Here is a 27,968-nt window from a genome sequence, read left to right on the forward strand (position 1 = left end):
TTGTTTAATATTGTAAATGTAATATGATGCTACTAAGGTCCTTACCGCGCCCTTCAAAAATCTTAGTTACGGCCGTTTGACAGCCGTCTACCGGTATACCAAGATCATACATAAACACATAAGCTTAGCAAAAGTTAGTTTTCTGTCATCGTTACCAACAGTTGCCGTCTTTCTGCCTGCTTCACACGATTACGCAAAGGGAAGTCTTGAAAATTGGGTGTTCGCAGAGGGGCTCTGCAAGCTATCAGGTTTTTGAAATCAATCCTAATATGCAATTGCATAATCTTAGATCGTATATCAATCGCCCCGGCGGCATTGGGCGTCGACGAGTCGCCAGCAGGATGCGTATGGTATTCACAGCTGCGCAGGCAAAGTGGGTCAACGCAACCTACCTTGAGTAGCACTTCTTTTTGACTGTATCGGTTGATCCACCGGCTTCATTCTCTCGTTTCGAATTCGGATAGAGAGGATGGATTTCTTGGCAGCTTCAAGGCCGTGGCGAAGAAGGTGCAGGGATCTCTGCCTATCGTCGGTCTTGTGTCACGGCTTGCAGCACCGGAGGGCGGCTTTGACGAGCTGGTGGGTTTTGTGTCACGAGAGCGCTTGCTGAAGGGGACTTCTCCCAAACCCCCGTCGGCAAGATATGCACTTGCACAGGTTGTACAGGTCACCCGTTCCTAGATATCGTTGTAAAGCCCATGCATGCCTTCTCCTCATTACCTACACCATTTGCCGCGTTCGGCCCGCTACATGTAGGCATATCCGGAGTTCTGCCGCTCCATCATCGACAAGGCCACCGTGAGCTACCGGGTAGCGCAGGCAGAGCTCGAGAAGGCGTACGGCAAGGTCAGTTACGTGTGCGGCAGACGTGCTTCAGAGTTTTGGCATTTGACGACTGGGCTCAGTGCCCATGTCCATAGTTATGATCCGTATGCTGTGCTGGACGCGGGCTGTCCATCTCTTTGCCCGATGCCTCATGAACTTGCCCGATGCCGCAGCCCGCTAACAGCCGATGGGTATTGCTGGTACTGTGGATGAGCAAGATGGGTGTCGGTCTGGTACCAGCAAAGGACATCATTGCGGCCAGCCGGCGGCTCCGAGTTACGGTAGGTACTGCACAGTCTTGGTGTCAATCTACTTGCCACACTGGCTCTGTTCCTGGACTCTAGCTGCTACTAGCGGCAGAAGGGGCGCGTAAGGGAAGGCAGCACGTTCCCAGGGAGCAACCGGTTTGCTCATGCTATAGTATGCAGTCACAAAATTGAGGAGGACGAATGCATGTGCTCTTTGAGTGTCTGGCGTACAAACCATCATGAGCATCATGAGCAAAGCCATGAGTTGGGGTCCCGCCAGCCTAGGGAGAGTGTTGGTTCACATTTGGTTCCACCGAAATTCGATTGCTCTTAGGACCTTAACTTCCGCGCCTTCATTCGCCCCACGTCGGTCACGTATGGATATGTTTCTTTCTTATCCCTTCTCTTTTTGTCTGTTATCGGTTTCCTAATAAAATTTACAACTGTACGACGGTTTTGCATTCTCGGATTAATATGTCGGCCAACTTAAATGTGCACACAGCCTGCACACCCGACTTTAGCAGGCTACAAGAGTTTGCCACAATTGCCGTTTGGTAGAAGGCAGTGGGAAGCCCTGAGCCCCCGGCAAGTTTGCAGGTTTGGGTTTTACGCATTTCCCACCGTGTGATCTAGTTACAAGTTACAAGTTCCGCACAACCGCTGGGGTGTCCGTAAAAGCCGGGGGGCCATGGACGGTAAATCGTTTTTAGTTCGGTTACGCGGTGGACCATCATCGTCCTCCCTCGTCCGCTTCAGCACGCAGCGCCTTAAAGCAACATGCCGGGTCTCCCAGACTTCCGAGAGGAACCTGGCTAGTGCCAGGGGTGGGGCCTCGGTGATAATCGTGCGCATGTCGCGCCCTTGAAACGCGAGGCGCCCGTGTACTAATGTAAGCCGGGCATTCCGCAAAAACATGCATTTAATCTTCAACCGCCCCACGGTTGCAAAGCCTACATGTACTCGCGGTGCGCTCACGACTGTTAGCCGGTTAATCTCTAACTCCCAACAGCCCAACCGGAAACGCATAAGCACTTGATGCAAACGTTGGGGCATGGCGGTTTCAGCGTGGGCTAGCCACTTGATATATACACATCCAGACAAATATGCACACAAGCACGGTCAGAAACATGCACACACACACACACACACACACACACACACACACACACACACACAGACAAAGTCAGGCCCGGATCGATATGTAACAGATACACACACAAACACATACACACACACAAACACACTGAGCTGGTGTGTGTAGCTGGTAGAGGATTCGAAGCGGTGATAGCGCCTTGCGTTGATAAGGGAGAACGGTTAGGACTCTGACCGATGAATCGCCCCTCCAATGATGGAGTGCTTCGGCGGTCGTTCCCGTTGGGGTGCGGTTAAGTGCTCCTGGCCAGCATCAGGCCCGGATCGGTATATGTAACAAATACATCCACACATACATACAAAGGCACACACAAACAAACACACAGGCACACACGCCTGCCGCACACACCGCTGCCGGTTTGGGATGACCCCCGCACCGCAGAACAGTGTCTAGCTAAAGTGCTGTTGCAATGCGTTCCTAAGCCGCTATTAGACTTCGGCTGTGCGGTACACGTAGTACCAGGTGAGCACTGTTGCTTGAAAGTTGGGGTGGTTAGCGGAAGTCCCCCAAAGCGGCACTGCCCCCAACCGCATGTAAACCGCACAGCAAGACATCGAGATTGAGGTGGACCGGTTCGAGAACGCGAAGGGAGCAGTGCTGAAGAAGTACGCGATGATGCAGCGGCCCGAAGGCAAGCTGGAGGATAAAGTTAATGTGGCGGTGGACGCGCTCTGCACGTTGTGCATAGGTGAGTGCCAGACCACTCCAGGCTGGCTCTGGACCAGCATACCAGTCCCTGGCCGCATGCAAGTCGTGAAGTCGTATCGACACACAGGGCGCCAGCAGGGGTTCTATTGGGAACAGGCTGCCACAAGTTCAGCAGGTCCATAACCAGCTTCGGTAAGCAAGTAGGAGGTAGCGATTTGACAATTTAAATGGGTGGTCAGCTCCAGGGCCCCTGCAGATTTTTTATCTTGCGATGTGTGTTGTTGCCAAGCTCAAAAACTTCGTTGTTTCTTGGTTGCAGGTTTAAAAGAGGGTGAGGCCGTGCCGGACACCGCCGTCCCGCTGCTTCGAGACATTGTGAAGGGCGCGTTCCCGGAGGCTAGTGAGGAGTCGGTAACTGCATCCCTGTCTAACCGCGCCGCTCGTGCTCAAACGTACGCATAGATGGGCGTGCCATCGTGCATGGCTAGTATGCGTGGTGTTATAAGCTCGGAGCAGCTTAACTTGCCAAACAGGATTTTACAATCCACCACCGCTTACAAAGCGGGCAGCCAGGGTGGCAAGGGCTATCGTTGGATTGGGCATGGTGTTAGCTGATGTGTGCGGTACGGCGGAAGCTCGACGTTGGCGTTAGGTGTAAGTTATGAGCGGATGCGTCAGATAGACTGTTGCCATGTATAAGGCATTTTGCTTCGGAGCAATTAATGTCGGCTTGCGTCCGCTTCCTAGTTACTGACGACAGAGCGACGAGATCCCTAAGTACGGACCAGGCCGTCTTGTTTAGTGTCCAATCGCCGCGGATCAGACATCAGGTTTGTGCATGCTTGCCATTGTCGGATCCTCGGAATGTCAGATGGTTATGCTTTGATGAATGCGTCGCGTCAAAGTGGTGTGACAATGGTTCAACCTCCGAAAATACTCCGCGGACGTATGTAACATAATTCACTTTAACTTCCGCTTTAAGTTCCGCTGCACGATATTCGCTCCATCTTAAACAACAAGCTCCATACCATTATGCCTTCATGAGATTATTGGTGCCTGCATTGGAATCCATGCCATCAAAAAGGTGCGAGCGTGGAGGAGCGGAAGCAAGAGTTTTTAAACCTTCACAAACCTTCACAGAAATAGTAATAGCAATAGTAGTATCTAGTCTATGTACCCCGCAAAATGGCTGAGACGAAGCATCTAGCTCCTGCCCTGGCCATGATGCGCCAAAGGGTTTATGGACATGGAAGCGTGGCCATGAAATGCATGCTGAGAAATGCTGCACTTTAAGATTTTTGTATTTCTCGTCACACATGCACTTTGGTAAGGGGTTTGATATCAGGCGGAGAAAGGCTTTGGGCCAAAACCGTCATAACATATTGCCTCAATCTGTAGTGGCAATAGGCCACGCAACGTAAGGAAAAACTATAAGTTGCTACTTTAACTCAGGCCGCGCAAGTGATTAACTGCAACGTTGCTTCAGCAGTCTGGTTTCCACGTGCAAGCCGTGCGCCATAGTTTTAGGTGGACTACGGCACCTCCTTTGTACCGGAACGGTTCATGAACTACATTTCTATTGCCAAATGTCATCATATCCGCTTTTATTTCAGTTTCACCTGCATTTTACCCCAATTCTGAGGTCTTGCTCTGATTAATCCCATACATTTGACATCACATCGCTAGTTTGGGAAGATAGGTAACCATATCTATTTTAGTCAATACATGTTTTAGGTTTGGAAGCCGAGACACTTGACTCAAAGACGCAAACCACTATGGCGCTGGGTGGCAAATCATTGATAAAACTTCTCTCGCCACCGTGAAATGCCAAACCCAGATGTAAATCAGGCGGTGGAATTTTCAGGTTCAGCCAACAGCGGCCAGCTGATGCCGGAGCCGAACGCACCGCATTCTGAGCAAGCTGCGGGTCCCGCACAGCCGGCGCGACAAGCACAGCCCGTCGGCCCGATTCGCGAAGCTGCCATGGCTCAAATGACTGAGATGGCAATTGCCGTCGCCAAACGGCTTCGCTTGGAGCAGTTGGACTCTTCTGAAAACGCGCCTCCCGCTGCCAGCAGCGAAACCCCGAGGCCGCCGAGCGCCTCCAAGAGCCACAAACACCACAGCGGCAGCATCAACAGAAGCAACTCCCGAACCACTTCCGGTTACTCTGCCCTTCCACACGCAGTGCCGTCGTTATCGCAGACGAACACTCCCATCAAGCGGTCCGAGAGCACTGCCTCAACTTCGGGTCATGGTGCCAGCCCAAGTCCAAACCGCAGTCGCAGTCGACCCGGAAGTGCGTCTCGTGGGCCTGCACCGGATCCTACGGGTTCCTCTAGGGACGCCCACATCAGCCGTAACAGCTCCCTTACCGAGAGAGCGGCCGCCGGTGCCAACCGCAGCCGTCGACGCCCGGATCCTCTGGAAAAGGATTTCCAGGACAACTGTGAATTAGTTCCGTCGCCGAACCGCTCCTCAAGCCGCTCACATCTCGCAGCTCGCCCGCCTTCTGGCCGGATACGGCCGGAGAGCGCCCGGAGCCGAGGCTCCGGCGGCGGCGCTGCCCCCGACGGCAGCCCAGTGGCGGCGTCGAGCAGGTCGAGTCGAGCCGTTGGCAATGGCGGCGTTAGCAGCAGCAGGAACGGCCGCAGCAGCCTCGAGCCTTTGGGGTACCCTTCTTGGCCATCAGGTGTCGATGGCGGCTACGAGGAGGCGACCCGCAGCCTGTCCCGCAGCGGCAGCCGGGGGCACCACGCCAGCGGCAGCGGAGGCGGTGGCAGCGGCAGGTTAGACAATCAGTCAAGGCCCTCGGGGTCACCAACAAGGAGCACCCGATCGGGTCGGGATGCCAGCGCCGGCGGCGCAGGTAACGGTGGCGGCGTCAGCGGCTATAACGGTTCCGCCGGCAAATCCTCGCGTGCTCTGTCACGGGATGACCAGAGGGGGTTCGATAACCCGGACGTGTATGGTCCGTCGCCCCGTGATGCGTCTCGGCTCCTGCCGCCGCGTCCGCCTTCCGCACAGAGCGGTCGGCACCAGCAACGAGAGCCTTCACCGTCGCTGTCGCCGGCCCCGCCGCTGCACATGGAGCTCCAACAAGGACTCCATCAGCGGCAGCTGACGCCGTCCCCACCACATCGCAGGCGGGAGTACAATCTGGAACCTGCGCAGCAGCAGCAGCAGCAGCAACACCCTGAGCAAGTACAGCAGAAGGACGACCGACACCATCGAGGTCGGAGTGAAATGGAGATGTGGCATAAGCGGCCGGAAAATCAGCAGAAGAAGCATCACCGCGAGCAAGACTCCAGGTCGCCCAGCCGCAGCAGATCCAGCAGCAGAAGGGATCACACACTGCATCGCCCCGCCAGCGGTGGCCCCGGCGGCAGCGGCAGCAGCGGCTGCAGCGGCAGCGGCCACATCTCAGCTGTCGGCGGCCGATTGGAGCGCTCCGCGTCCTTCAGCAGCCGTAGTGACGCACATACGTCCATACGGAGCGATATAGAGGTAGCAATACGGGCCGAGTTGGCGGCAATGGTGGCGGCGGCCGTGGCGAACTCCTCGCCTTCCAGCGCTATATCCGCTGGCGGAGCTCACGGACCCACTTTGGTCAGCCCCAGCGGCGTCAGGACGACCTCTCCACCCCCACGGCAGCTGCAACCCCACCCGCTCTCCCCAGGTGCCCTGAAAATAGCTCCCGACACGGCGGCAGCGGCGGCGGCGACGGTGGCAGAACAGACCACGTCCCATCTGCATGCCATCCAGGCCGCCGGTATTGGCCCTACCACCTCCATGGATTTGGAGCAACGTCTCCCGTCCGCTGCTCCAGCGGCCGCCTCGTCACAGTCCCCGTCACAACCGGTAGCTGAGGCGGCACTCCCGCAGAACCGGTCGCAGCCCTGGGTAGGCGCGCTAGATCCGCAGCTTTCCGAGCCCGTGTTGGGCGCCGTGGCGCCGCCGGCACCGCCGCCTTTCGCAACTCCTGTCTCGTCCCAGGCACAGCAGCGGCGGACAGCCTTGGATTACGAAGAGGAAATTGTCCCGGCGTTCCTGCCGGAATCTGAGCTGCGGCCGCCGTCGTCATCCTCCGCGGCGGCCGACGCGGTCGCTCCTGCTGCTGCGCTGACGCCCGCAGCGCTGGTGGCCCGGCTGCAAATGCAAAGTCCGAGGACTCTCAGGAGCTCGATTTCTTCGCTCCGTAGCGCTGCATCCGGAACCCTGGCCGCTGCCGCTGCTGCCAGCTCTCCATTGGTGCTGCGGCCATCGGCGCGGTCACCGCTTGGCATTTCGCGCGACGACGAGGGCGACGGTAATCCTGCCGCCTCCGTTACTTCGTTGCCAGACTCTACCAGCCAGGTTCAACGAGTGGAGGTACGACCGAGCGGGGGCAGTGCCTCCAACGCGCCGAAATCGCCAACCCCCCCACCACCGCAAACGCGGCTGCCGCTGCCGCCGCAGTCATCGCTACAGCCTGACGGCAGTCGTGACAGCCCTGGCAATGCCCCTGCTGGCGGACGCAGTGGCGCTGACGGAAGTAGCAACGGCCAATCGGGCGGTGCGTACGGCGACGGCGGCGGTAGCTCAGGCGTTTGCGACGGCCGTGGCGATTGGGACTACGGATTTGGCTGCCCTCAGGACCCTGGGAAGGTCGGCTCCCATAGCGAGATGCAAGCGGCGGCAGGCGGCGCGCTGCCGCTTCTGTACGGCAGCGAGTGGGAGGAGCTCACGCACGAGGTTGTGTGGCGGGTGGCGCGGGCTTACGGGTTCCAGGTACGGGGCGAAGTGCGAAGTACGGGGCTCGAGGGTACGGAGAAAGAGGTATCAGGATCGGCTGGCCCTTGGGCGTCAGGGCGGCCGGCCCCTAACTGCCGAGTGGATGCAGGAGCGGAAAGAGACCAGGTGACAGGAGAAGATGGCAATGAAATTGGATGATGGGAATGTTCCAGCGGGGGTTGTGTCGACGTGCTAACGACCTCTCGACTCCGCGTACCGACCACCTCACCTGCTCCTCCCACCCTGAACAGGTGTTCAACCTCAACCCCGAAACCAAGTCCAATCCCGCACCTCAGTGGACTCCGGCCACTGCCTTTTTGGTTTCAGAGCATCTGTGCCGTATTCTCGTACGGAATATGCTCCCCCGGATGAAACCGCCAGCCAGCGCCATGCACCCCGCCGCATCCTCACTCGTGGGGGAAAACGCCAGCGCCAGCGCTAGCGCAGCCGGCGTCTCCAACAGCATGTACAGCCAAGCTCGCCCAGCCTCAACTGCGGCCGCCTTCCCAGGGGAATCGGTTACCTCAGCCGCCGCATACTCGCTCTTTCCCAACATTGCACCTGGCGGCGCCGCCGCGGCGGCGGAAACCGTCGCTACCGCCGCCGGCGGGCCGCGCTTCGCTATGGCGGTGTACGAACTGCACAATACTGTGTTTTGCATGTACGAGCAGCGCTGGTGTCCTCATCTGGACCTGCGGCCACGACCCCGCGATCTGCAGCGCACCTTGGAAACGAGCCGCTGGGCTGACGGCGCTGCGCTGAACGGGCTGCTGTCGGAGCTGGCGTTGTACTTTTTGCTGTACAGCGAGGCCGCCAATCTGCGGCACACGCCGGAGCTGATGTGGTTTCTGTTCTGGGCGGCAATCCACAGCCCGCCGATGGAGCGCTTGTGGCGGGAGGGATTTCCCTCCGTGCAGGGTGAAAACCGCGGAGCCTGGGGCCGTCGCATCCGACTGCGGAATCAGTTTCAGGTGGGTTTCCGGGTCTACGTTTTAGGGCTTTAGGAGGAATCAGGAAGAGGCCCTGGGGGAAAGGGAGCATGCGGGAAAGGCGGTGTTGGGCTTTGTGGACCCGGCGGCGGGCAGGGGCTGGCCCGTGTCTGGGGGGGGGGCTGCAGGAGCGGGCAGCAGGGAGGCGACTGGATGGCCGGTGGCCGACGTACGGTCGGGATGACTAGGGGAGAAAAAGGAGGAAAAGAGATGGGACAGCAGAGGGAAGGGGCGCTGAACATGCGAGGACTGAAGACATACACGTGTGCCTGCCGTACACGACATGAGGGATTTGCTGGCGGCGCCGTTGGACGTGAGGAGGATGAGGATGAGGGAAAAGTAGTTGGGCAAGGGGGTGGGAAAGCCGCCAGGCCCTATTTGGCCCAGGGCACCTACCGCACCCAACCCCGTGTTGTTCTCCCCCCTTTTGTTACCCTTCACTGTCACTTCGTTCTCCACAGCGGGAGATTGCGGCGCTGCAGGCGGAGGTGGGGGCCCCCCCTGGCGCCAATCCGCGGCCGCCGCCACCACCAGATCGGCTTCCGGGGCCCGTACCGCCTGACCTGGCCGCGGTCGCGCTTCCTGCCTTCTCCGCTGCCGTGACGGAGGCGCTACTGGCCGCCGCCGCCGCGGCCGCCGCCGCTGCGGCAGCGTCAGCGCCGCCACCGCCACCGTCACGAACCAGCTGTCTGGGCTTGTTGTCTCCAACTGACGCTGACCTGCTTGCTGACCTGGCAGCGTACGGCGATGGCGGTTTTGTAACCGACCGAATCGTGACGCCGCTGTTCTACTTTCTTAGCCATGAGGTGGGTTGGATTGAGGATGACGTTTTAGATGACGTGTCGTACGCATGCCGTTTGCTGTTTACCTGACAGATGCGAAAGCGCTGCCGCGTGCACCGCGGCTAAGTAATGCCGTACAGCCCGTAATCGTAATCACAAAGCCGTAATGCTGGAGCGCCAAGTCAGTTGCTACCCTCTCTGCTAGGCGGGTATATTGCAGCTGCCGGCCTGACATCGCCCCTTCTCCCCTTCCCCCCTCCACGGCTATGCAGATGGACGCGTTATTCGACGCGGGCGTGGAGGTGGCGCACAGACTGGGCTACGACGACGTGAACGAGTCGATGTGTCGGCGGGACGTGGTGGACAATTTGCTGTACACGCTGGGTGTCACCGAGTGAGTTGTAGTCCCCCAAGACATGACCGTGTGTGTTTCTCGGCGCCTGGGGAGATTCGAACCCAAACCCTTGAAACACAAAACGCAATAATATCTCGAAATCAGTCTGCATTCGTGCCAGCATGTCTAGTAGCCACACAAGGTTCAGGGAGGCAATCCCTCCATCCCCCAAACCTCCCGACCCCCGATCTGCTCCCTTGGCGGCCCCGCTGCCGACCCCCCAGGGAGGCCCTGGTGTTCGGCGAGGTGTTGGACCTGTGGAGGGCCCTCTCGGACCTGGGTTGCCCCTGTCCGGAGCAGCCTCCCATGCCGAGCCACATACCCCGCGCCCCGGGACCCTTTGACGCGCAACTGGCCGCTAACTTTTGGAGCGCGGAGGTCGGTTGTATTTGGTTGGGTTCGTGCTTTGAGGGGGATGGAGAGGGGGGTGCTTGTGCTGCTGCCGAGCCTGCATCGGCTGAGCGATAAAAGCATGCCATGCGGGAAGATAGGTGCATTGCCAATGTGCGCATCTCGCCAAGTATTATATATATGCCACACAGCTTCCATCTGCCTTCCCCCTCTTCCCCCTCTTCCCCCTCTTCCCCATCTTTTGCACATGAACGGGCGCACGGAGCCCCACGACAACCACGTAACCCTCCCATCCACGTCTGAAACCCCCCTCAGGTGTTTGTCAAGACATTTCGCGAGCGGCGCAGCTGGGCGGCTGTCTTCCGGGCTTTTTTCCGGGTCTACTGCCTCCAGCTGGTGCTGCTCACTCTCATCATGGCTACGGCCTTTGCCCCGGGAGATGCGGGGGCGCTCTCCAGTGCGGTTATTTCCCACGTGTGGCTGGCAGCCGCGGAACGGGTGGCCAACTGGTGGCTGAGCAGAAATCCCCCCGACCCCCTGATGGTACGGCAGCAGAAGAAGACCCACGTGGAGTCCCGTACCGCCGTGGCTGCCGCCGCAGTCGCAGCTGCCGCTGCCGCTGCTGCAACCTGTAGCGAGGATGGCAGGGGGAGCGGCGGCAGTGGCGCAGGCGTGGGTCAGGGTGGTGGTGGCGGAGGTCGAGGTCCCCGTAGAGGTCGACTTTGGAGTGTCGGCTTATTCGGAATTTGCAGTGGCAGGTGTGGAGTTGGGATGGGGGGAAAGGGAAGATGGCACGGAAGGAGAAGACCCGTTGGTAGGGGGCTATGGCTCAAGAGGCTTCGGAGGGCCTAAGGCGCTGAGGGTGCATGGAAGGGGGAGCGGAGGGGAGGGTTACCACAGCTGTATAGGGCCATAGGTGGAAAGGCAAGAAAGGGATTGCTCTCTTGCCTTTTTCTTTTCCTTTTTTATTATTATCCTCTCTCTTAAATTTTGCTGCGCGGTGTCGCGTAAGAGCGGACAGGATTGACTGTTGGTGTTATGCTCTGTCCATCACCACACGTCGAAGTTTCCAAACCCCAACCCAACCGCACGGTCAGGTCAGGTCGCCGTACGTCTCGTCAGCCGCGGCAACAGAACCCCGAACACATACCACTCCGACGCTCCCCCAGCTCTACCCTTTTGCTGACGTACTTCCTTCGGTGGGGTCACTCGTGTCACTATCCCGTCGGGACCCCCCAGAACCCCCTGACATTGCTGACATCTTCCCCCCAACAAAACGCACATCACGCATCACACAATCCCAAGCCACGCACTATCCATGTCACCACATCTCAGGACCATTGGGGCTGAGGCTTCCGGGCTGCTTGCTGGGGCCCCCGGGTCCTCCGCCGTCGCCGGCTCGGAGGAGCCCCGGGAGGAGGACACCGCTGTGCCCCCGCCGCCGGTGGTGGTGGAGGCCGAGTCACCTCACGCCGCCCGCGCCCGCCGTCGACTTGTCCGTATGGAGGGGCAGCCCCTGCTCGGTGGCTTGGTGGGCTGCTTTGACTGGGCGCTTGGGGCAATGATCCTGACGGCCTTGTACGTGCTGTACTTGAAGGTGAGTTCCGGTGGAGGGTGGTTTGGTGTGTTTTATGGCCGTCTTCTGGTGTATTTGTACAGCTACGGCTTGTGGCTACCGTTGCTGTTGCTGCCAATGCTGTTTCGCTGCCGACTGATGGAAGGGGAGTTGGCTTAGATTGCAGCCTCGGCAGGAGGACTCCAGCCCAGAGTGCGCAGAAGCAGAAGGATCACCTGAGAAATGGTGGGGAAGGCAAAAGAAGGTCGGATGGTTCATATGAGCTGGCGATGCCTGTGTCGGAAATAGGAAAGAGACTCTTCCCCCCTTCTGCGTCGTATCCTCGTACAATTGCCGTACCGACCACCGCGTACTGTATTCACGGCGCGTGCCGCTTTAACGGCCCCCCTTCCTCCCCCCTCCACAGGCCCCCGGGGGTGGGGGTGTCCTCCACAGGCTGCATGTGGGGCTACAGAGGTGGTGGCTGCCGTTTTCAGCGGCGTACGGCGGTGTGGTGGTGCTGCTCGGAGTGCTCACGACGAGGATGGGGTGAGTTCACCCTAGGGTGGCGGCTGCTCGGTTGGGGAACGGAGCAGCTGACCTGAGGGGCAGCCTACACGGCATCATAACCTGGGGAATAGCGGCAGCGGGAGTTGGAGACCGCGCCAACAACGATTATCCAGCCACAATAAATCCATGGCATGGCATTGCGTTAATCCCCCCCCCGATGTAGTTCACTGCAAGTACACCGCACGCCACGCCTTTTGTTCTGGTACAGGCATTATCTTGTTTTGACATCCCCCGGGTGAAGCTCGCCATATTTAGATGCACCTTAGCATTGACAGCTTTGGTTACCCCCCCCCCCCACGCCGCTCACCCTCTCATCCGCCCTGCAACCCTTGGCCACGTACCCCACCCCATATTCCCCACCTCTTCTCTCCCCTCCCTCCTTCAAACTCCCCTTTCGCTGCCCCTAAGATACCGAGTGAGCGCCTTGTCCAGCCTGCCCACACTGCGGGCTGTGCTGTCCTGCCACAGCGCCATGCCCCCCGCCGCCTGCTGGCTGGAGGGTCACCTAGGAGTGGACTGGAGGGCCTGGGCAGTCAACACCGCGCTGTGGGCGCTGATCCTGACCATGAAGGTCGCCTTTGAGTATTACATTATTGCCAAGCCGCTGGTCCGCCCGGTGAGGGCTGGGTGATGGTATTGGGGGTGGGGGGGGAGTGCGCGGGAAGGACGATGCGGGGCATTGGGGAGACGAGTCTAGGGGAAGGCAGCTGAGGGCCGGATGGGCCTGGTGCGGTTGGGAAAAGGGTGCGTTGGTGGCTATGTTGGAAGCATAAGGTGATGCTGGCTGATTGGCTGGGAGGTGCAGGTATATTATGTATGCTTTATTCGAAGCTCTCACCCTCACCTCTCTGCCTGCCTCCGCCAAGTTCTTACCTAGAAATCGGCGGCCCACCTCTCTTCCCTGCCTGTCCCTTACTGTCCTGACACCCTCCCTCCCTCCCCCCTCCACTTCCCCGTCTTAACTACTCACTGTTCCTTCAGATGCGTGTCTTACTGAGCCACAATCTGCCAGGCTGCAGCTCCTGGCCCTGCAACAACGTCAGCTGGGTCTTGGCAGCGCTCCGTGTGCTGCCGCTGTTATTGGTTTGTCTAGCTGACACGTCCATCATTTACAACGTGGTCATGGCGATGTTTGGCATTCTCCGCGGCCTGCTGAGGCTGGATTTGGGTACGGTGGCGTCCTGGGAGGAGCTGCGAGCGGCCTTTCATCGGGGACCTGTCCGCTGGTGGCGGCGGTGCATGTCGGCGGAAGGTGTCTCGAGCCACCGCCGCGCCCTGCGGCGGCAGCTCATGGAGGGGGGCCAGGACCGCGCTGCGGTGGAGGCGTTTGTTCCGGAGACGCCGCCGCCGGCGCCGGTTAGTAACAGCAGTGACGATGAAGACGGCAGCGCCGCCGTCGGCGGTGATGACGACGACAGTGGTGCCGGCGCGGAAGATGATGTTGATGCGGAAGGTGCCGGCAACAATGTTGATGCGGAAGGATACGACAGTAAGGATGAGGAGGTACGTCGTGGCGGCGGTGCTGCCACCGCCACGACGCGTGCTAGCGGCATGAGCGCGTTAATTTGGCCATTGCGACCCGCGGGTCGTGAGGCGCGGTGGGCGAGGGAGCGGCGCATGTTGGGCCGTATTCGGGAGAATGGTGGCGCCAGCGCGATGGGGCTAATGGAGGTACGGGATGCCGACTCGCTGCAGACGGAGATGCTGCAACCGGCTGGGCGCTGGGCCACCGAGCCAGCGCTGCCGCCGATGATGGTGACGAGTACGACAGGTGGCGGCCGCCGCCGCATGGGGACCGCCACGGGTGGCAGCGCCTCTAGCAGCCTTAGGGCCGGAGGCGGAGGCGACGGCGGTGATGCCGGAGAGCTGGGACAGCGGCGGCGGGGCCCGATGCGGCGGTTGCCTACCCCTAGCGACGGCGGTAGCATGGACAGGAGCCGTCGGCGATTTAGTGAGGGCGGCGGCGCCAGGGCTGTAGCGGAAGGAATAGAGCTGGCGATAAATGGCAATGTTGCTTTGAATTACCCTCGCAGCGGCGGTGGAGCCGCCGCCTGCGGCCGCGTCAGAGGCCGCTGGTTTGTGAGCAGCGGCGGTGCCGCCCGCGCCACCTCCAGTGCCTCAGTCTCCGCCGGCCCCGCCGACGTCACCGTCGGGCACCTTCGGCGGACTCGCAGCAGCGGCTCTGATATGGAGGTGGAGCCCCAAGCCGGGGGCCTTGTCAGTCCAGTCGTCCGTACACCAGCCAAAGCACCGGATGTGACCGGCTTGTGGCAGAGGATATCGCGGAGGCCGACGCATGTGGAGGGGGCCCGCGGCGGCGGCGGCAGGCGAAGTCATGGCGGCGGCGGCGGCGGCGGCTCCGCCACCACCGCTGTCGGCAGCGCCGCTTCCGGTAATACGCCGTCGAGGGGCTGGAACATCTTTACTCGTAACAATTCTGTTGTACCGCTCCCGCTGTCGCCGCCGTCAGCGGTGCCGCCGGCGGCGCCGCCGGTGCATCAGCTGAGTCCGCCGCGGATAAGTTGCAGGGCGTCATCGCTGGGTGGTGGCACGGCTGGAACTAGCGGAGTTGGTTGTCACGACATCACTCGGCGACGGCTTGCGTTTGTTGACGTCTGCGAGTCCCCTGGACCGGTTGCGGAGGCCACCACGTCAACACTTGTTGGTCACACTCGCCTGACGCGCCGCGAGGCCGCCTCTCCTGCCTTAAATGGCGGACAGCCGCCTCCGTCGCCGCCCAGCAGCGTGTACGGCAGCCGCCGTGGTGTAACAACTCCCTCCCCTGACGGCTGGCGACAGCGGGATCAGGACTATTGGCAACGGCGGCAGCGGCAGCTACAACTGGTAGCGGCGGAGTCGACGGCGCCGCCGTCGACTCCTCCTCCTCCTCCGCCGCCGCCGCCGCCGCCGCTGCAGGCTACCCCTTCGCGGTCACAGCCGCCAAAGCTGCTCACACGGCCAAGCCTCGATTCTATTTCAGGACTCTCTACGGACCGAGACGAACCCGAGCTGGCTGGGGATGGAGAGCGGGAAGTACGGCAGGCGGCGTCGCGGTCCCGTCAGGCGACACCGGCAGCGGCGGCGGAGGAAAGGCCGTCAGGAGCAGGACTTGGCTTTGCAGCTATTCACCGCGGGCGGTTGCGACGGCGTTCGGCGGGGTCGGGTGCGGAAACGACGGAGCGAGATCGTGTCGTCGGTCTGCAACGAACTGAAGACCTCAGCCTGGGCGTTCTGCTGTCGCGTCAGAACGGAGATCTGGTGCGATATGTATGAGGAAGATCTCATGCAACACATGGAGTTTTGCGGGTTATGTCTATGTCATCTAAGTCTCCCGAATCCTGAAACCACATGGCGGCCCCTGCCCGCCTGCCCGCCTGCGTGACGGCTCGATGGCTCCCGCCCCCTTTTCACCTGCCTGACTAGACGACCCCACGGCCCCCACCCGCAGGCAATGTGGGATGCCTTCGCCCAGGTTTGGGATGGCATTGTGGACGATTTGCGAGCAGCGGACCTGATCAGCGACAGAGAGGCAGGGAACCTTCGTTTCATGCGGCTTGGGCATTTCCAGGTACAGACAGCATGGGGCGTAGTAGACCGCAAGTACCACGACTGCATGGAAGAGAGTACGGCACGAAATCACGCCAGGTCCCTTGCTTTCCCCGTCCTTTTCCTTAGCTTGCGAAAGGAAAGTGAACTCCACTGTCCACTGCGGAAACACGAAGGAAGGCGCGATACTGAGGTTTTCCCTTTTTCAGTTCATGTTGACCGTTCCGTTGATCCCGCCTTTCAGAGTTTCCCATCCACCCAATCCAACATCCTCCCTGTCCCCGCCCCTCCTCACGCCTCTCCCCTCACGCACCCCTCCCTCCCCAATGCAGGGCCGCCACGCTCTGAGGCCCATCCTGCTTCCCGCCTTTTTCTACGCCGGCGTGGCTCAGGCCTACGTGGACACGGGCCTGCTGGGGCCCGGCGGGGGCGGTAGTGGGGGCGGAGGGGCCACCACCACCATCCTCACGGAGCTGCGGTCGCTGCTGGTCTGGCTGGCGTGTGAGCTGAGGCTGCTGTCGGAGGTGCAAGCGGAGGTGGTCATGGAGTGAGCGACAGGGGCGACCCGGGGTATGGGCGGGGGGGGGAGTGGTTGGAGGAGCCGCCGCTGCTGCTGCTGCTGATTGGAATGTTTCTGGATTTGGAGGGGTCTGCAGGGGCTCTAGGGAGTCCCCTCCCTGTGCTCACCTCACCCTAATGCTATTGCATAATTAGTTTGTTTTTAAGACTTTCAACACCCTCTCCCTCCGGACGTGTCCTGATTGCGTTGTATCTCAGTGCGGCGTTTCTTCACGCCACAGCGGATGTGGAACACGCCAACTGCCGCGGCAAGATGCTACAAGCCGGCCAGGCCCTCGTAAAGCAACTTGCGGAGCTTTGCGCCGCTGCGACAAAGCACCAGCAACAGCAGCTGAAGCAGCACCGAGAGCTCCTCCGCCAACAGCACCATTACCAGCAACGGCAACAGCAGCACCAGCAACAAGCAGCAACTGCCAGTCCCGTTAGTAGAGTGCACTTTGGCGAAAAGGCGATGTCGCAGCAGCGATCATCGCCGCAGTCTGGGGATTCCGGCGGCGGAGTGGGCGCCGGCGGCGGGGCCGGCGGTGATGGCGAGCTAGGAAGTCGGGCGGCAGTCGCGGGTCGAGCTACGTTGTCACAGCGACAGGCTGCCGCTGCCGCAGCTCACGCGCTTGTGTCCTCGCACGTGGGAGCCATTGGCGGCAGTTTGCGGGAGGTGCTGGAAGCCCTGGCCGGAGAGGCGAGGGCCATGCAGCGGGCGGTGTCGTCGGGACGGCTAGCTAGTGAGTCACTAGCTGCGGCAGTACGGCTGGAGGAGGTTGCCAAGCAGGTGGGCGGATTAGGGGGGTCAAAGGATTCGTTTTTAAAGGTTTTTGAGTTTTTTAAAGTAGGTTAATTCAAGAGTGTGCTAGAGGGTGTACGGCAATTCGTGAGGTCAAGTTGAGCTTTCACTTTCTGGATTGGGCGTGCGCGTGTATGGGGAAGAGGAGGACGGGGAGGAGGTTTCTGGGTGGTTAGGGAGGAGGCCCTGGAGACGCGACTGATAATGTTCAGTGGAAGATCCTGCGGGCTATATCTCCCCCCCCTTGTTCATCCTTTGTAGCCTCGTTGGCCTGAGCTGGTTTGCGCGATACACTGCCGCCCTCCCTGCCGCGTCTGTACCCCTCCCATACCTTCCTCCCCGGCTCTTTGTCGCCCCCAGGTACTCGCGGACTTGTCAACTCACCCAGAGTTCCTCTCCTCGTGCCTCGGCAACCTAGTGTCTCGCAACTTCCCTGTCGCGCCCACGACTCCGCCCTCCGGAGCCACCGCCGCCGCCTTTGCCGCCGGCGCCGCCGCACCTGAGCCAGAAGACGGCGCAGCGGAGAGCCCAACGGCAAGTAGCAGCGGCAGCGTGGTTGGCGGCGCACCGATGGCCTGCGAGCCCGTCAGCGCCCTGTCCGCGACCCACATGCAAAGCCCGCAATCCGTCCTACCGTCCAACTTTGCCGGTGCCACCCCCGGGCCGGCGGAGGCGCACCTCGGCGGCAGGGCCGGCAACCCTAGACCCGGGGTCGGCAGTACACACCCGCACAGAATCGCCGACATGGAGGTTTCACCTTGGATTTGCACCCCCCCGGCAGCTGCCGAGGCCACCACAATGGCGACTGCGCCTTACGCCGCCACCGCCACTACGGCCTCCTTGCCGCCAGCACTGGTGCCGCCCGTACGGGTACGAACACCTGAGGGGCTCTTTTTGGCTGCCGGAGGCGGAGGAGAACCGACCCGACCCGGGGGCCGTTTTGGGTCCAGCTGGGGCTCGGGGGTCTCGAACTCGGCGGCTGCTGCGCCGCCCCTGGAGCCCGAGGTGGCCCTCCGTATCCGTGTGGTGGAGGTGCTCGTGAAGATGTTGACCACCCCTGCCAGCGCGTGTCGGCCTGCGGGCGCAGAGGCACTTCGCATCCTGGGCTTCTTCATCAACAGCTTGTCGAATCCGGGGCTCAAGAAGCCGCCGCCATTGGTGAGCGAGTTTTAGGATTTTAAGGTTTGAGGGTTTTCGGGCTTGTTTTAGGAGGCTTCATGTCGTGGGGAAAGGTCTAGACGGCAGACAGGCTAAGCTGTTTGTAAAGGAGGGAAGGTCGCAGATGCGTAGATAGTGTGCAGCGCCTGGAGCTGTGCGCGTGGGGGCCGATGGCTGGTATTACACGCACCTGGCGGTTGTGACCGTTAGGGCCGGAGCCCCTGGAGCTCTGTCCGGGCTTTGTCCTGGAGGGGAGCCTGAATTCCCCCCTGGCTGTTTGCCTGGAGCTCTGTTTCATGCCCTGTGCACCACGCGCCCCCTCCCCTTCTCGCCCCGCACTCCGCCACACTGCCCGCCTGGACCCGCCCTCTTCAGAGCGACATGTTGAGTTGGAGTGTACTGACGCCCTGCTACGAAGAGGTGGGTTGTGTATGACGCCGTATTGCTATCTGATCCTAGTAGGGTGAGGACCTCATAGCCGCCTCACAGCCCCTAGAGCCCCCTCTAGGGAGGTGCAGGCACGGGAGGGAACATCGCTGGGGGTATAGTGATCGTCCGGTGGTGGTGTATGTGCGTGTGTGTGTATGTGCGCGCATGCATGCATACGTAGCTCCATCAGTATATTTAACTTCTTCAATATCGTTACCGTGTTCATTGGTCCGGGCCGTAAAAACGCAGTATGCTCCTGCGGCCCGTACGTCCCGGATGTTGTGCTCCTCCCCCACCTCCTCCGACACCGGGGCGTTGGGCCGCTGCCATTTCCTCCGCCGCGTCGTTGCGCAATGGCCCCCTGCCACTTGAGCTCGCACTCAGCAACAGCATCACGACCCCCAACCCAAGAACCCGCACCTCCACCCGCACCCGCACCTGCGCCTCAGGATGTGTTGTACCCTCTGAGTGCTGACGTGGCCGCCCGGCAGCTGGGCTTGGCTCCCCCGCCGCCCTCGGGCCCTGGGCGGCCCCCGGACCTCCTCTCGGAGACAGAGGACAACGTGTCGCTCATGGCATACCTCAGGTGGGTGGGAGGCTGGGCGGCTGGGTGGGTAATATGATGTTACAGGGTGGTATAGCTTCACCAGCGGCCCTCCTTCCCGAGGCAGTTACCTGCTCTCCCCTGCGAGAGGGGCACCCAAACCCATTCACCACATCCAACTTCAGAATGTGTTCGTTGGGCTCAGCAACTCACCACCAGCATCCGACCAAGTCTAGCGGATCAACGGCGCCACAACTCAGTTCCTGGTCAGCTCTCAAATTGCTATAGTCTCGCTTTACATCGTTGGCAAGATGGGGGGCCATTACCCAATTCGACATCACTCACACACCGGCAGGCAGATTTGAACCCGGAACCTCCGGAAGCAAAAACCAAGTCTTAAGTTCTGACAGACACCTGCCTAGTGGCAATATGTCTGGGGGGAAGTACGGGGCCTTGCAGTTGTGTAGGGGCGGCAGTCCTGTAGGGGCGGCGGGTGAGTGGCTGAATGTAGTCTGGGCCAGCCGGCGGTGCTTTTCAGTGGCCGACTCGACCTGCAAATTTCTTTGCACTCGGGCCCATGCCAAGATGCGACACCCTTTCATAAACACCAACACCACACCACTTCGCCAAGAACTCTGCCTACCCCCCCACACACACTGCGACCACTACCCCCCTGGGCCCGGGCGCCCCCAGATCCGTATTCCCCGCTGACTGGAAGAACTTCATGGAGCGACTGAGTGACATGTTGGGGGGGGCGGACCTGAGCCGGGTCACTGAGAACGACTTCGCACCCATGGGGCCGCTGCACGCACTGGCGCCGGAGCTGCAGCTGTGGGCCACGTACAGGTAGAGGGCCGGGGTTGGGGGGTTTGGTGGGGGGGTGGCTGGAAGGGGGAAATGTCGGCAGGGTTGTGTGTACATGCGCTCATTGCTCCGTGAGCCCATTAGCCGCACGGGGTTCGTAACGCGCTGATGCGATGATGTGGAGGGTTGACGATTTCGCCAACATTACCAGCACCCCGGCCCTGTACTTTGTCGCAGGGGCCAGCTTCTGGGTCGTACAGTGCGAGGCATGATGTGCTACCGCCGTGCCGTACGCATGCTGGTAGAGCTGGAGTACCCCAGGTGCAGTACAGCGCCGGGGAGGGGATGGCTGCGAGACATGACGTAAACCTTGGGACGAGCAAACACCACATCTGATGTCATACTATTTGTGTGCCGTACATGGTAAAACACACACATCAGACACGCATCCCAATCCGTCATTAACGGCCGGCATCTAGACAACGTACATGAGTGTCTTTTCCTGTCGCCGTACCGATGTGTTAACGTCAACTCTCAAATCCATGCAGCTTCTTGCACCTCTGGTTTCCAAACCCCACCGTGATCACCTTAAAAACACATCGCTGTTTCCCCCTTCCCCAAACCCCCTTCCTTACCCCTGCTTTTACCCCCGCCATCACGCCTATGCCAGGCCTGCGGGTGTTAGTCTCGCTGCCTACAACTCGTGGGCAGAAGCGCTGGTGGATTGCAAGTTCCAGTACGTGTGTACTTGCCAGGTGGGTGGGAGGGTGGTGGTTGGGGGGAACCAAGGGGGATGGTGGTGGGCGGGGTTCCCCGGGGATTATTCCATGGATTGCCGGGAGAGGTCGGGCCGAATGCCCAAGGGTGCCGTTGAATTGGTGCCCCCCACATACACACCCCCTACCATCGCCCATGCGGCATATCGCTCTCTTTGTGGATGACACAACCGTGGAATACATGTGGTGCACTGTGTATCGCGTTGTACGGCAGGTGTACGGCAAGAACCGCAAGGCAGCGGACATTCGACGGCGCTGGCTAGCGGAGGGCGTTGACTCCCTCTGTCTGGAGTTCCCGGCGTTGAGAGTGGCGTACCTGGACACGGCGGGTACGGCGCCGAACGGGGGAGGTTGACGGTGGAGTGCGAAACGTGTGAAGACGGAGTGTGGGGGAGAGGAAGGCGGGCAGGGAGGAGGCGACAAGGGAATGGGTTCTTCAAGTATATGCAGTACAAGGCGCAAACCAGCTCCTCTTGTTCATGTGCGACACCCTCATGGCCTCCCCCCAGTCTGAACCCTGCTCGCGGGTTTGCCGCCGGTTGTGTCCCTGCTGCTCCTGCCCCCTTGCCCGCTGCGATTCCTCCTCTTCCGTAGTCACGTCGTACGGCCCCACGGACTACAGTGTACTACTGCGGGGGAATCCCAACCACCCGGACGCCCTCGCGGGGGCCGCCAGAGGGGTGGCCTCAGCAGAAGCCGCTGCGACTGCGGGGGCCGCTGGCGATGGCCGCCTTGGAGTAGCGCCCGTACAGCCACCGCCACCGCCACCGCTGCAGCCGCAGCCGCTAACACCATCACCTCCACCGCCTCCAAAGCTACAGCCGCAGCTGCCAACGCCGGTACCACGCGCACTCTTTTCGCAACACTCTTTGTCTGTCGCTGACGATGCCTGCTGCCAGATTGGCAGGGCGGATAGCAAGGGCGGCATGAAATGCAAGGACAGTGGCAGCAGCAACAAAGATTGTGAAGTTGCAGCTGCCTGTTGCACGACGCCGGCGCATGACCCTGCTGATGCCGCCGGTGGCGGAGCCGCCGCTGCCAGCAGTGGCACCGCAGCCACTGCCACCACCGCCGCCGGGAACGACAGCCCCACCCTGGAGTTATACCGAGTACGTCTGCCGTACAACCGTTACGGCAAACGCGGTGTCATCCTGGGTGAGGGCAAGCCCGAGAACCAGAATCACGCGGCCATCTTTTGCTTTGGCGAGGCGCTTCAGACGATCGACATGAACCAGGACAATGCCCTCGCGGAGGCGCTCAAGATGCGGAACCTGCTAGGGGAGCTGGCTCCGGATCCCGCCCCCCGGCGGCTGCAGGCTGTGGCCTCTCACCCCCGTGGCTCCACCTCCTCAGAGAGCCATCGCCGAGCCATTGCGGCGAGGACGGCACGGGAGGTGCCTGTGGCACTGGTGGGTGTACGACACAGTAGAGTTACTTACAAATCGCGGCGCTTGTCTCGATACCAATTGTTATACCACGACTTCAGAAAAGGACCGATCGTTGGGTGTCAGAATTCCGTAACACGCCATCCAGGATACAACATTTGATGTGCGGTCAGATGCCTGGTGGCCGCGGTGTGGGTCGCCAGCTTAGGCCTGCCACTACCTTCCGCTTTCTAGCCAACCCCGTCGGGGACTCTAATGATCATGTTTGTATGCGTCGGTACCATGACCATGACCATGACCATGACCGCCACCCCCCCCACCGCTGCCGCCAGGTGGGCTTCCGCGAGTGGATCTTTTCCGACGTGTCTGGCGCTCTGGGTACCTTTGCTGCGGCCTGTGAGCTGGCTTTCGGCACCATTGTTCAGCGCACCATGAGCTACCCGGGTCGGGTGAGGCTGCACTACGGCCACCCCGATGTCTTCAACAAGATGCACATCATGACCAGGGTGAGTGCCGGGCCCATGTACGAGGTGCCCCTCCCTCCCTCCCTCCCTGCCGAATGGATCTCTTTTGGGTTAAATAGTACGAATGCCGTGTGTTTTATCCAATGCCCTGGTAGATTCCCTAGGTTCCGCCCTCCCCCCTCCCCATAGGGTGGCGTATCCAAGGCCACTCGGCAGCTGCACATCAGTGAGGACGTGTTTGGTGGGTTTAATCAGCTCCTCAGGGGGGGCCAGATCAAGTACAAGGAGTACATCAGCTGCGGCAAGGTGCGCTGGCGGCCTGGATGCGGTGGGAGATGTCGGGGCTGAGATGCCGGAGGGGGCCGACAGGGGGAAAGGAAAAAGGGACTCACTCTGGGAGGCCGTGATTAACGTGAAACATGCCGTACGAAAAAGAAAAGATAACACCAGTGCCGGACAGACAGTCTTATCTTGTGCTGAGCCTTCGGTCCTGAGCACCCCTGGTCCATTCCCACGCAGTGCATGTGCACGTCGTCCAGTTCGATGACCCCCGTGTTGCCTACTCCACCACACCACACCACACCACACCACACCACACCACACCACACCACACCACACCACACCACACCACACCACACCACACCACACCACACCACACCACACCACCTGATGGTGCCCATCAAGATAATGCAATACCAACCAGTAAGCATGTGCGATACTGGCCATGGCCATATACGACATATTCCATCGCCGTACCGTGTCATTTGCTTACTAACAACGCAGGGCCGCGACATGGGCTTCGACTCGATCAACGCCTTTGAGATCAAGATTAGCGGCGGCGGTGGCGAGTGCGTCGTGAGCCGCGACGTGGCTCGATTGGGTCCCCGTATGGACCTTGCTCGGTTGCTTCACTTCTACCACAGCGGCCCCGGCTACTACATCAACTCGCTGTTCATCATGACGGCCGTGTGGCTGAACATCTGGGTGGTGGCGGTGTTTGCTCTGGCTCGGGCATCTACTGTACAGGTACCCGTGTGTAGGGGGGGGGAGGAGGAGTAAGAGAACACCGCATCGCCATGTTCCATCTTGTGAGGGAGGGGGAGCTTTGGCATTTAGATTCAGCATCATGGTACCTCCCTTTCCCGCTTTCTGTCCCCTCCACCCTACCATTCCCGGCCCTCCCCCAACCCCCTCCCCCCTTTACCAACCTCAGCGGGTGGGTGCCGACGGTGAACTGCACTTAGAGGACACGTTGCGTGTGGAGCACGCGCTGTCTTTGGGGCCGCTGATGTTGCTGCCGTACGCAGCCCAGCTTTTGCTGGAGTGGGGTGTACTGCGCACCTTCGCCACGTTGGCGTTACAGGTGGGCGTTACAGGGGAGGGGCTGGGGAAAGCGGCTCGCCCCAGTTAGCTCGTTTAGCAGTTACAGTTTGCCGGACTTTTCCGGGTTCAGAGATTGAAATGACTGAGGTGGCTGAATAACTCAGGTTGTCAGGCTGAACAAGCGCGACGGTTTGGCTGGGCACTACCCGGCCCCACCCGTTGCGTTAGGGCCTGAAGGGTTTGCTGGGAATTTTACCATGGTCCTTGTTCATCGCGCTGAGTATCCTCCTCCTTGTTGACTTCACTGCAGATTGTATCTGGCAGTGTGGCTTTTGCGGTGTTTCGGCAGCAGACTACGGCGTACTATTTCAAGGACGACATAACGTACGGCGGAGCACGTTACATCTCCACGGGTACGGCATAAGGTTTTGCATGGCACATTACCCCGCCCCGTTTCACCCAGACGCGGCTCTCCCCCCCTAACTCGCATCCTAGCTGCACCCCGGGGTCCTGCTGGCTACCTGCCTGCTCGACCCAGATTCACGAGTCCGTGTTTCTCCTCCCCACCCATTTCACAGCACCTCTGCCTCTTCTCTCCCACTCCTGCATTACCCATCCCTTAATGTTACCCCCGTGCACTCTCGTAGGCCGCGGTTTCTCCATCACCAGCTCCGCCTTCACAACACTCTTCACCAACTACGCTCGCTCGCATCTGTACCCCGGCATGGAGCTCCTGCACTTGCTCATTCTGTACGCCTCCGTCCGGGACTGCAAGACCTGCTCCTTTGCCGCCGTGACGTGGGGCACCTGGCTGGTGGCTATTGCGCTGCTGTTCTCACCCTTTTGGTTTAACCCGATGGCCTTCACCCGGGAGAAGGTCAGCAGGGACTGGTCGTCCTGGCTGGGCTGGATGCGGGGAGAGGTGGACCAGGCGACTGGAAACAACTGGCACTCGTGGAACAGGTAGGGCCATGGCTGATGGTTTCTAAGGGTTGGGGGTTTGGCCGGGGAAGGGGACTGGTAGGGGGTATGGGTTGGAGAGGCGAAGGAAAGGAAGGTGTGGCGTAGGTGGGTTTGAGGCGGTAGGGACGCGCCATGGGGAGTTGTGGATGTCGCACAGTAGTCGAGGAAGAAGCTGATTGCGTGAGATCCAGCTAACCTCACCTTCTCTTCGTCCTCCTCCATGACCTTGGCTTCCTCTCCTTTTTCTCTCCATACCATTCGCTTTCCCCCCGCCCTCCCCTCCTCCTCCATCTCCCCTACCTCCCCCCCCCTCCCCTTCCATCCCCCCGCCCTCCCCTCCTCCTCCATCTCCCCTGCCTCCCCCCCCCTCCCCTTCCATCTCCCCGCCCTCCCTTCCTCCTCCATCTCCCCTCCCTTCCCTCCCCTTCCCCTTACATCTCCCCTCCCTTCCCTCCCCTTCCCCTTCCATCTCCCCTCCCTCCCGCCCCCCGGCCGCAACCCGCAGGAAGCAGCTGGAGAAGGTCCGCAACGAGCGGGGCACCGTCACGGACCCGGGGCTCAACGTGGTCAGCAGGCTCCTGGAGGAGGTGGTCCCCCGGCTGGTGCTGGTGGTGGCGGCAGTGTCCCGGCTGGACCTCAGGATTGATGTGGGCCACCGGCAGCTGACCTCCCCGCTGATCTTCTTCACGGGCGCCACCGCTATCATCTGGCTGGTGACGTTGCTCAGCTGGGCCCTGCAGCGCCACTTTCAGGAGCGCGGGCGAGGCAGGGCCTGGCGACTGTATAGGGTGATGCTCAGTGCGCTGGTGGCGGCGGCGCTGGTCAGCTACTCGGTGTTTGCAGGTGAGAGCCCGATGAAAGAGGGGAAAGGCCATTCTTTTGACGCGCACGTTTGGCGTTGAGGGGGGGAAGCTAGGAGAGGAAGGAGGGAGCCAGTCACAGCAGACCGAACTGGATGGGACTTCGCGCGATGGGACAATAAGGCGCGTTTTGAGCCCTCGATATAACCCCCGTGGGCCGCTCGCCACATTTCCATAGAAATCTCGGTCTCCGTGACTTCCTTAACCCTCCCGCTCCCCCCTTCCCCTCCTCCCCCTCGTAGTCCGCTTCTTCCGGGGCCCGGCCATGTCCAACCTAGCACTGCTGCTGTACGCCAACAGCCAGCTCGTACTTGCCGTACATCGAGCCCTGGAGCAGCTCGCTCCCACGTCCGCCGCCGCGCGCGCTCTCGTGGACCAGGGTTACTGGCTCATCGACTGGGGGGTGGGCACGTTATTGATGTGTTTTGTAACGCTGCTCGCCTGGATGGGGTTTGTGTCGCAGCTGCAGACGCGGTTGCTATTCAACTCGAATTTCGCGGCCAGCATCCGACGTGGCAAACTGGTTCGGTCCACGGGCCTTATGAAGCTGGATGAGGAGCAGAGGTGGCGGAACGAAGGTCAGGCTCGTGCTGCGTTGGCTCGGTCGGTTGCCATGTCGTTGCGGAAGCATGCAGCGCCGGGAATGCACTACGCGGCAACGCCGATCCATCCCGCCTCAGCCGCGGCTCAGCAGCAGCAGCAGCAGCAGCAGCAGTGGTAGGAGCAGTGATCGCAGTGGCAAATCGCTGGAAGGGAGGTGTTAAGGGCGGTGTTGCCGAGGGGCGGTACAGAGGTTTCATTGCAATTTGCTGGTGAGCGGGGTGAGGAGGAGGACTCCTGAGTAGTGGCTATGCTGGGCGCGACCACCTCCCCGGTGTGCGTACATGTGTGTGTATATCGTGGTGCACTGGCTTTTGCCCTTGATGGCGCCTCAGTGGGGGTCGGCATCCGGCGGGCAGCGATACGTCCGGTCCCCAGCCGAAGTGCTGCGAACTGCCCCCTGCACGAAGGCACGGAATGCATTTCATTGTTACTTATGGGGCAGCTGTGGCTGTAAGGCTAGTCCGCAGGGCCGTGAGCTGAGTTTCAGTATGTGGCGTGCCGCTTCTGAACGCATCTTTGCACACCTACGCCGTGGGCAGGTGTACATCTTGAAGAAGGTATCAATCCTGTACACAATGTGAACAGCAGCTGTTTATTACCGCGTTGCTGGCGGCGGTGTGTGATGTTTGTTACCAAGGAAGTGACCTGGGATTGCGCCCTTCCCTTTCCTGATCCCGACCCGATACGTGTGTGTGTGTGTGTGTGTGTGTTACATGGTACATGGTACACGACCCGATACACAATTGCTGGGGCCGGTGGGCGATATCCAGCTGGGTTACGGCATTGTGGGGTTTGTGCGCGTGATGCAGTGTGGAGGGGTGACCCCCACCGCGGTGCATCTCCCTCATTTCATGTGTGAGCTGGGCTATCTGTGCATGTGCATCAGACGGACGGACGGCAGTTGCCAATAGGAGCCGCCGGTGGGCTTCATGGCAGTTGGAACTCTGTCCAAATTAGGGATGTGCGCGTTACACCCCGGTTGAGTTACCTTAACGGTATGTTCCCAGCGCTAGCTGAGCAGTCGTCCTTGTCTTTCGACGACATGGCTATTATAGTTGGTTACATGTACTGACGCCTTACTCCTTTGGAGGACTGATGGCGTAAATATCAAGGCCTGGGGACGGACGGTGGTGTATAGGGGGATGATAGGAGGGCAGAGCTATGAAACACCGACTGTTTTATAGCCTTTCATTTCCTGCGCTTCCTTGGCAGTTCTTCAAAAGCACATGGCTGCTTCGTTAGGTTGCGATGCGAGTAGAAGAACCTTGGCTACCCTCCCTAAAGGGTGGAGGGAGGGCGATACGAATATGTACGACGGCGTATTGCAGTGGGACGTAGGAGTGAGCTGGACCTCCCTTTGGCCCCCTCTTTTTTGCTGCGGGCAGCACCTGCCACCACTTCCCCGTTTGTACTGCCCTCACAGAAAAATGAATGTTCGCCATTTTTTCGTGATGTCGTGCGGTGT

The 27,968-nt window shown here is 60.4% G+C and overlaps 1 protein-coding gene across 1 annotated transcript; it reads left to right on the forward strand.

The window, feature by feature from the left end:
- Positions 1–149: 149 nt before the first annotated feature.
- VOLCADRAFT_103157 (uncharacterized protein) lies at positions 150–27,934 on the forward strand (the record flags this gene model as incomplete). Its single annotated transcript, XM_002946684.1, has 41 exons — positions 150–373; positions 465–579; positions 757–846; positions 999–1,106; positions 2,773–2,914; positions 3,194–3,274; positions 4,712–7,245; positions 7,333–7,644; positions 7,899–8,618; positions 9,098–9,442; positions 9,691–9,812; positions 10,037–10,190; positions 10,479–10,706; positions 10,765–10,921; positions 11,230–11,260; positions 11,333–11,362; positions 11,499–11,760; positions 12,146–12,267; positions 12,697–12,904; positions 13,270–15,546; positions 15,737–15,856; positions 16,167–16,381; positions 16,612–17,182; positions 17,555–18,352; positions 18,728–18,772; positions 19,231–19,367; positions 20,019–20,171; positions 20,367–20,450; positions 20,800–20,884; positions 21,120–21,234; positions 21,500–22,314; positions 22,623–22,796; positions 22,944–23,060; positions 23,538–23,780; positions 23,968–24,117; positions 24,388–24,490; positions 24,725–25,040; positions 25,546–25,883; positions 26,143–26,303; positions 26,364–26,478; positions 27,927–27,934. Exons 1-41 carry the CDS (start codon positions 270–272, stop codon positions 27,932–27,934), a joined length of 13,005 nt encoding a protein of 4,334 aa, XP_002946730.1. The 5' UTR covers positions 150–269.
- Between the last annotated feature and the right edge of the window lie 34 nt (positions 27,935–27,968).

This window comes from Volvox carteri (assembly GCF_000143455.1).
Source record: "Volvox carteri f. nagariensis unplaced genomic scaffold VOLCAscaffold_4, whole genome shotgun sequence".
In the NCBI taxonomy this organism is placed as follows: domain Eukaryota; kingdom Viridiplantae; phylum Chlorophyta; class Chlorophyceae; order Chlamydomonadales; family Volvocaceae; genus Volvox; species Volvox carteri.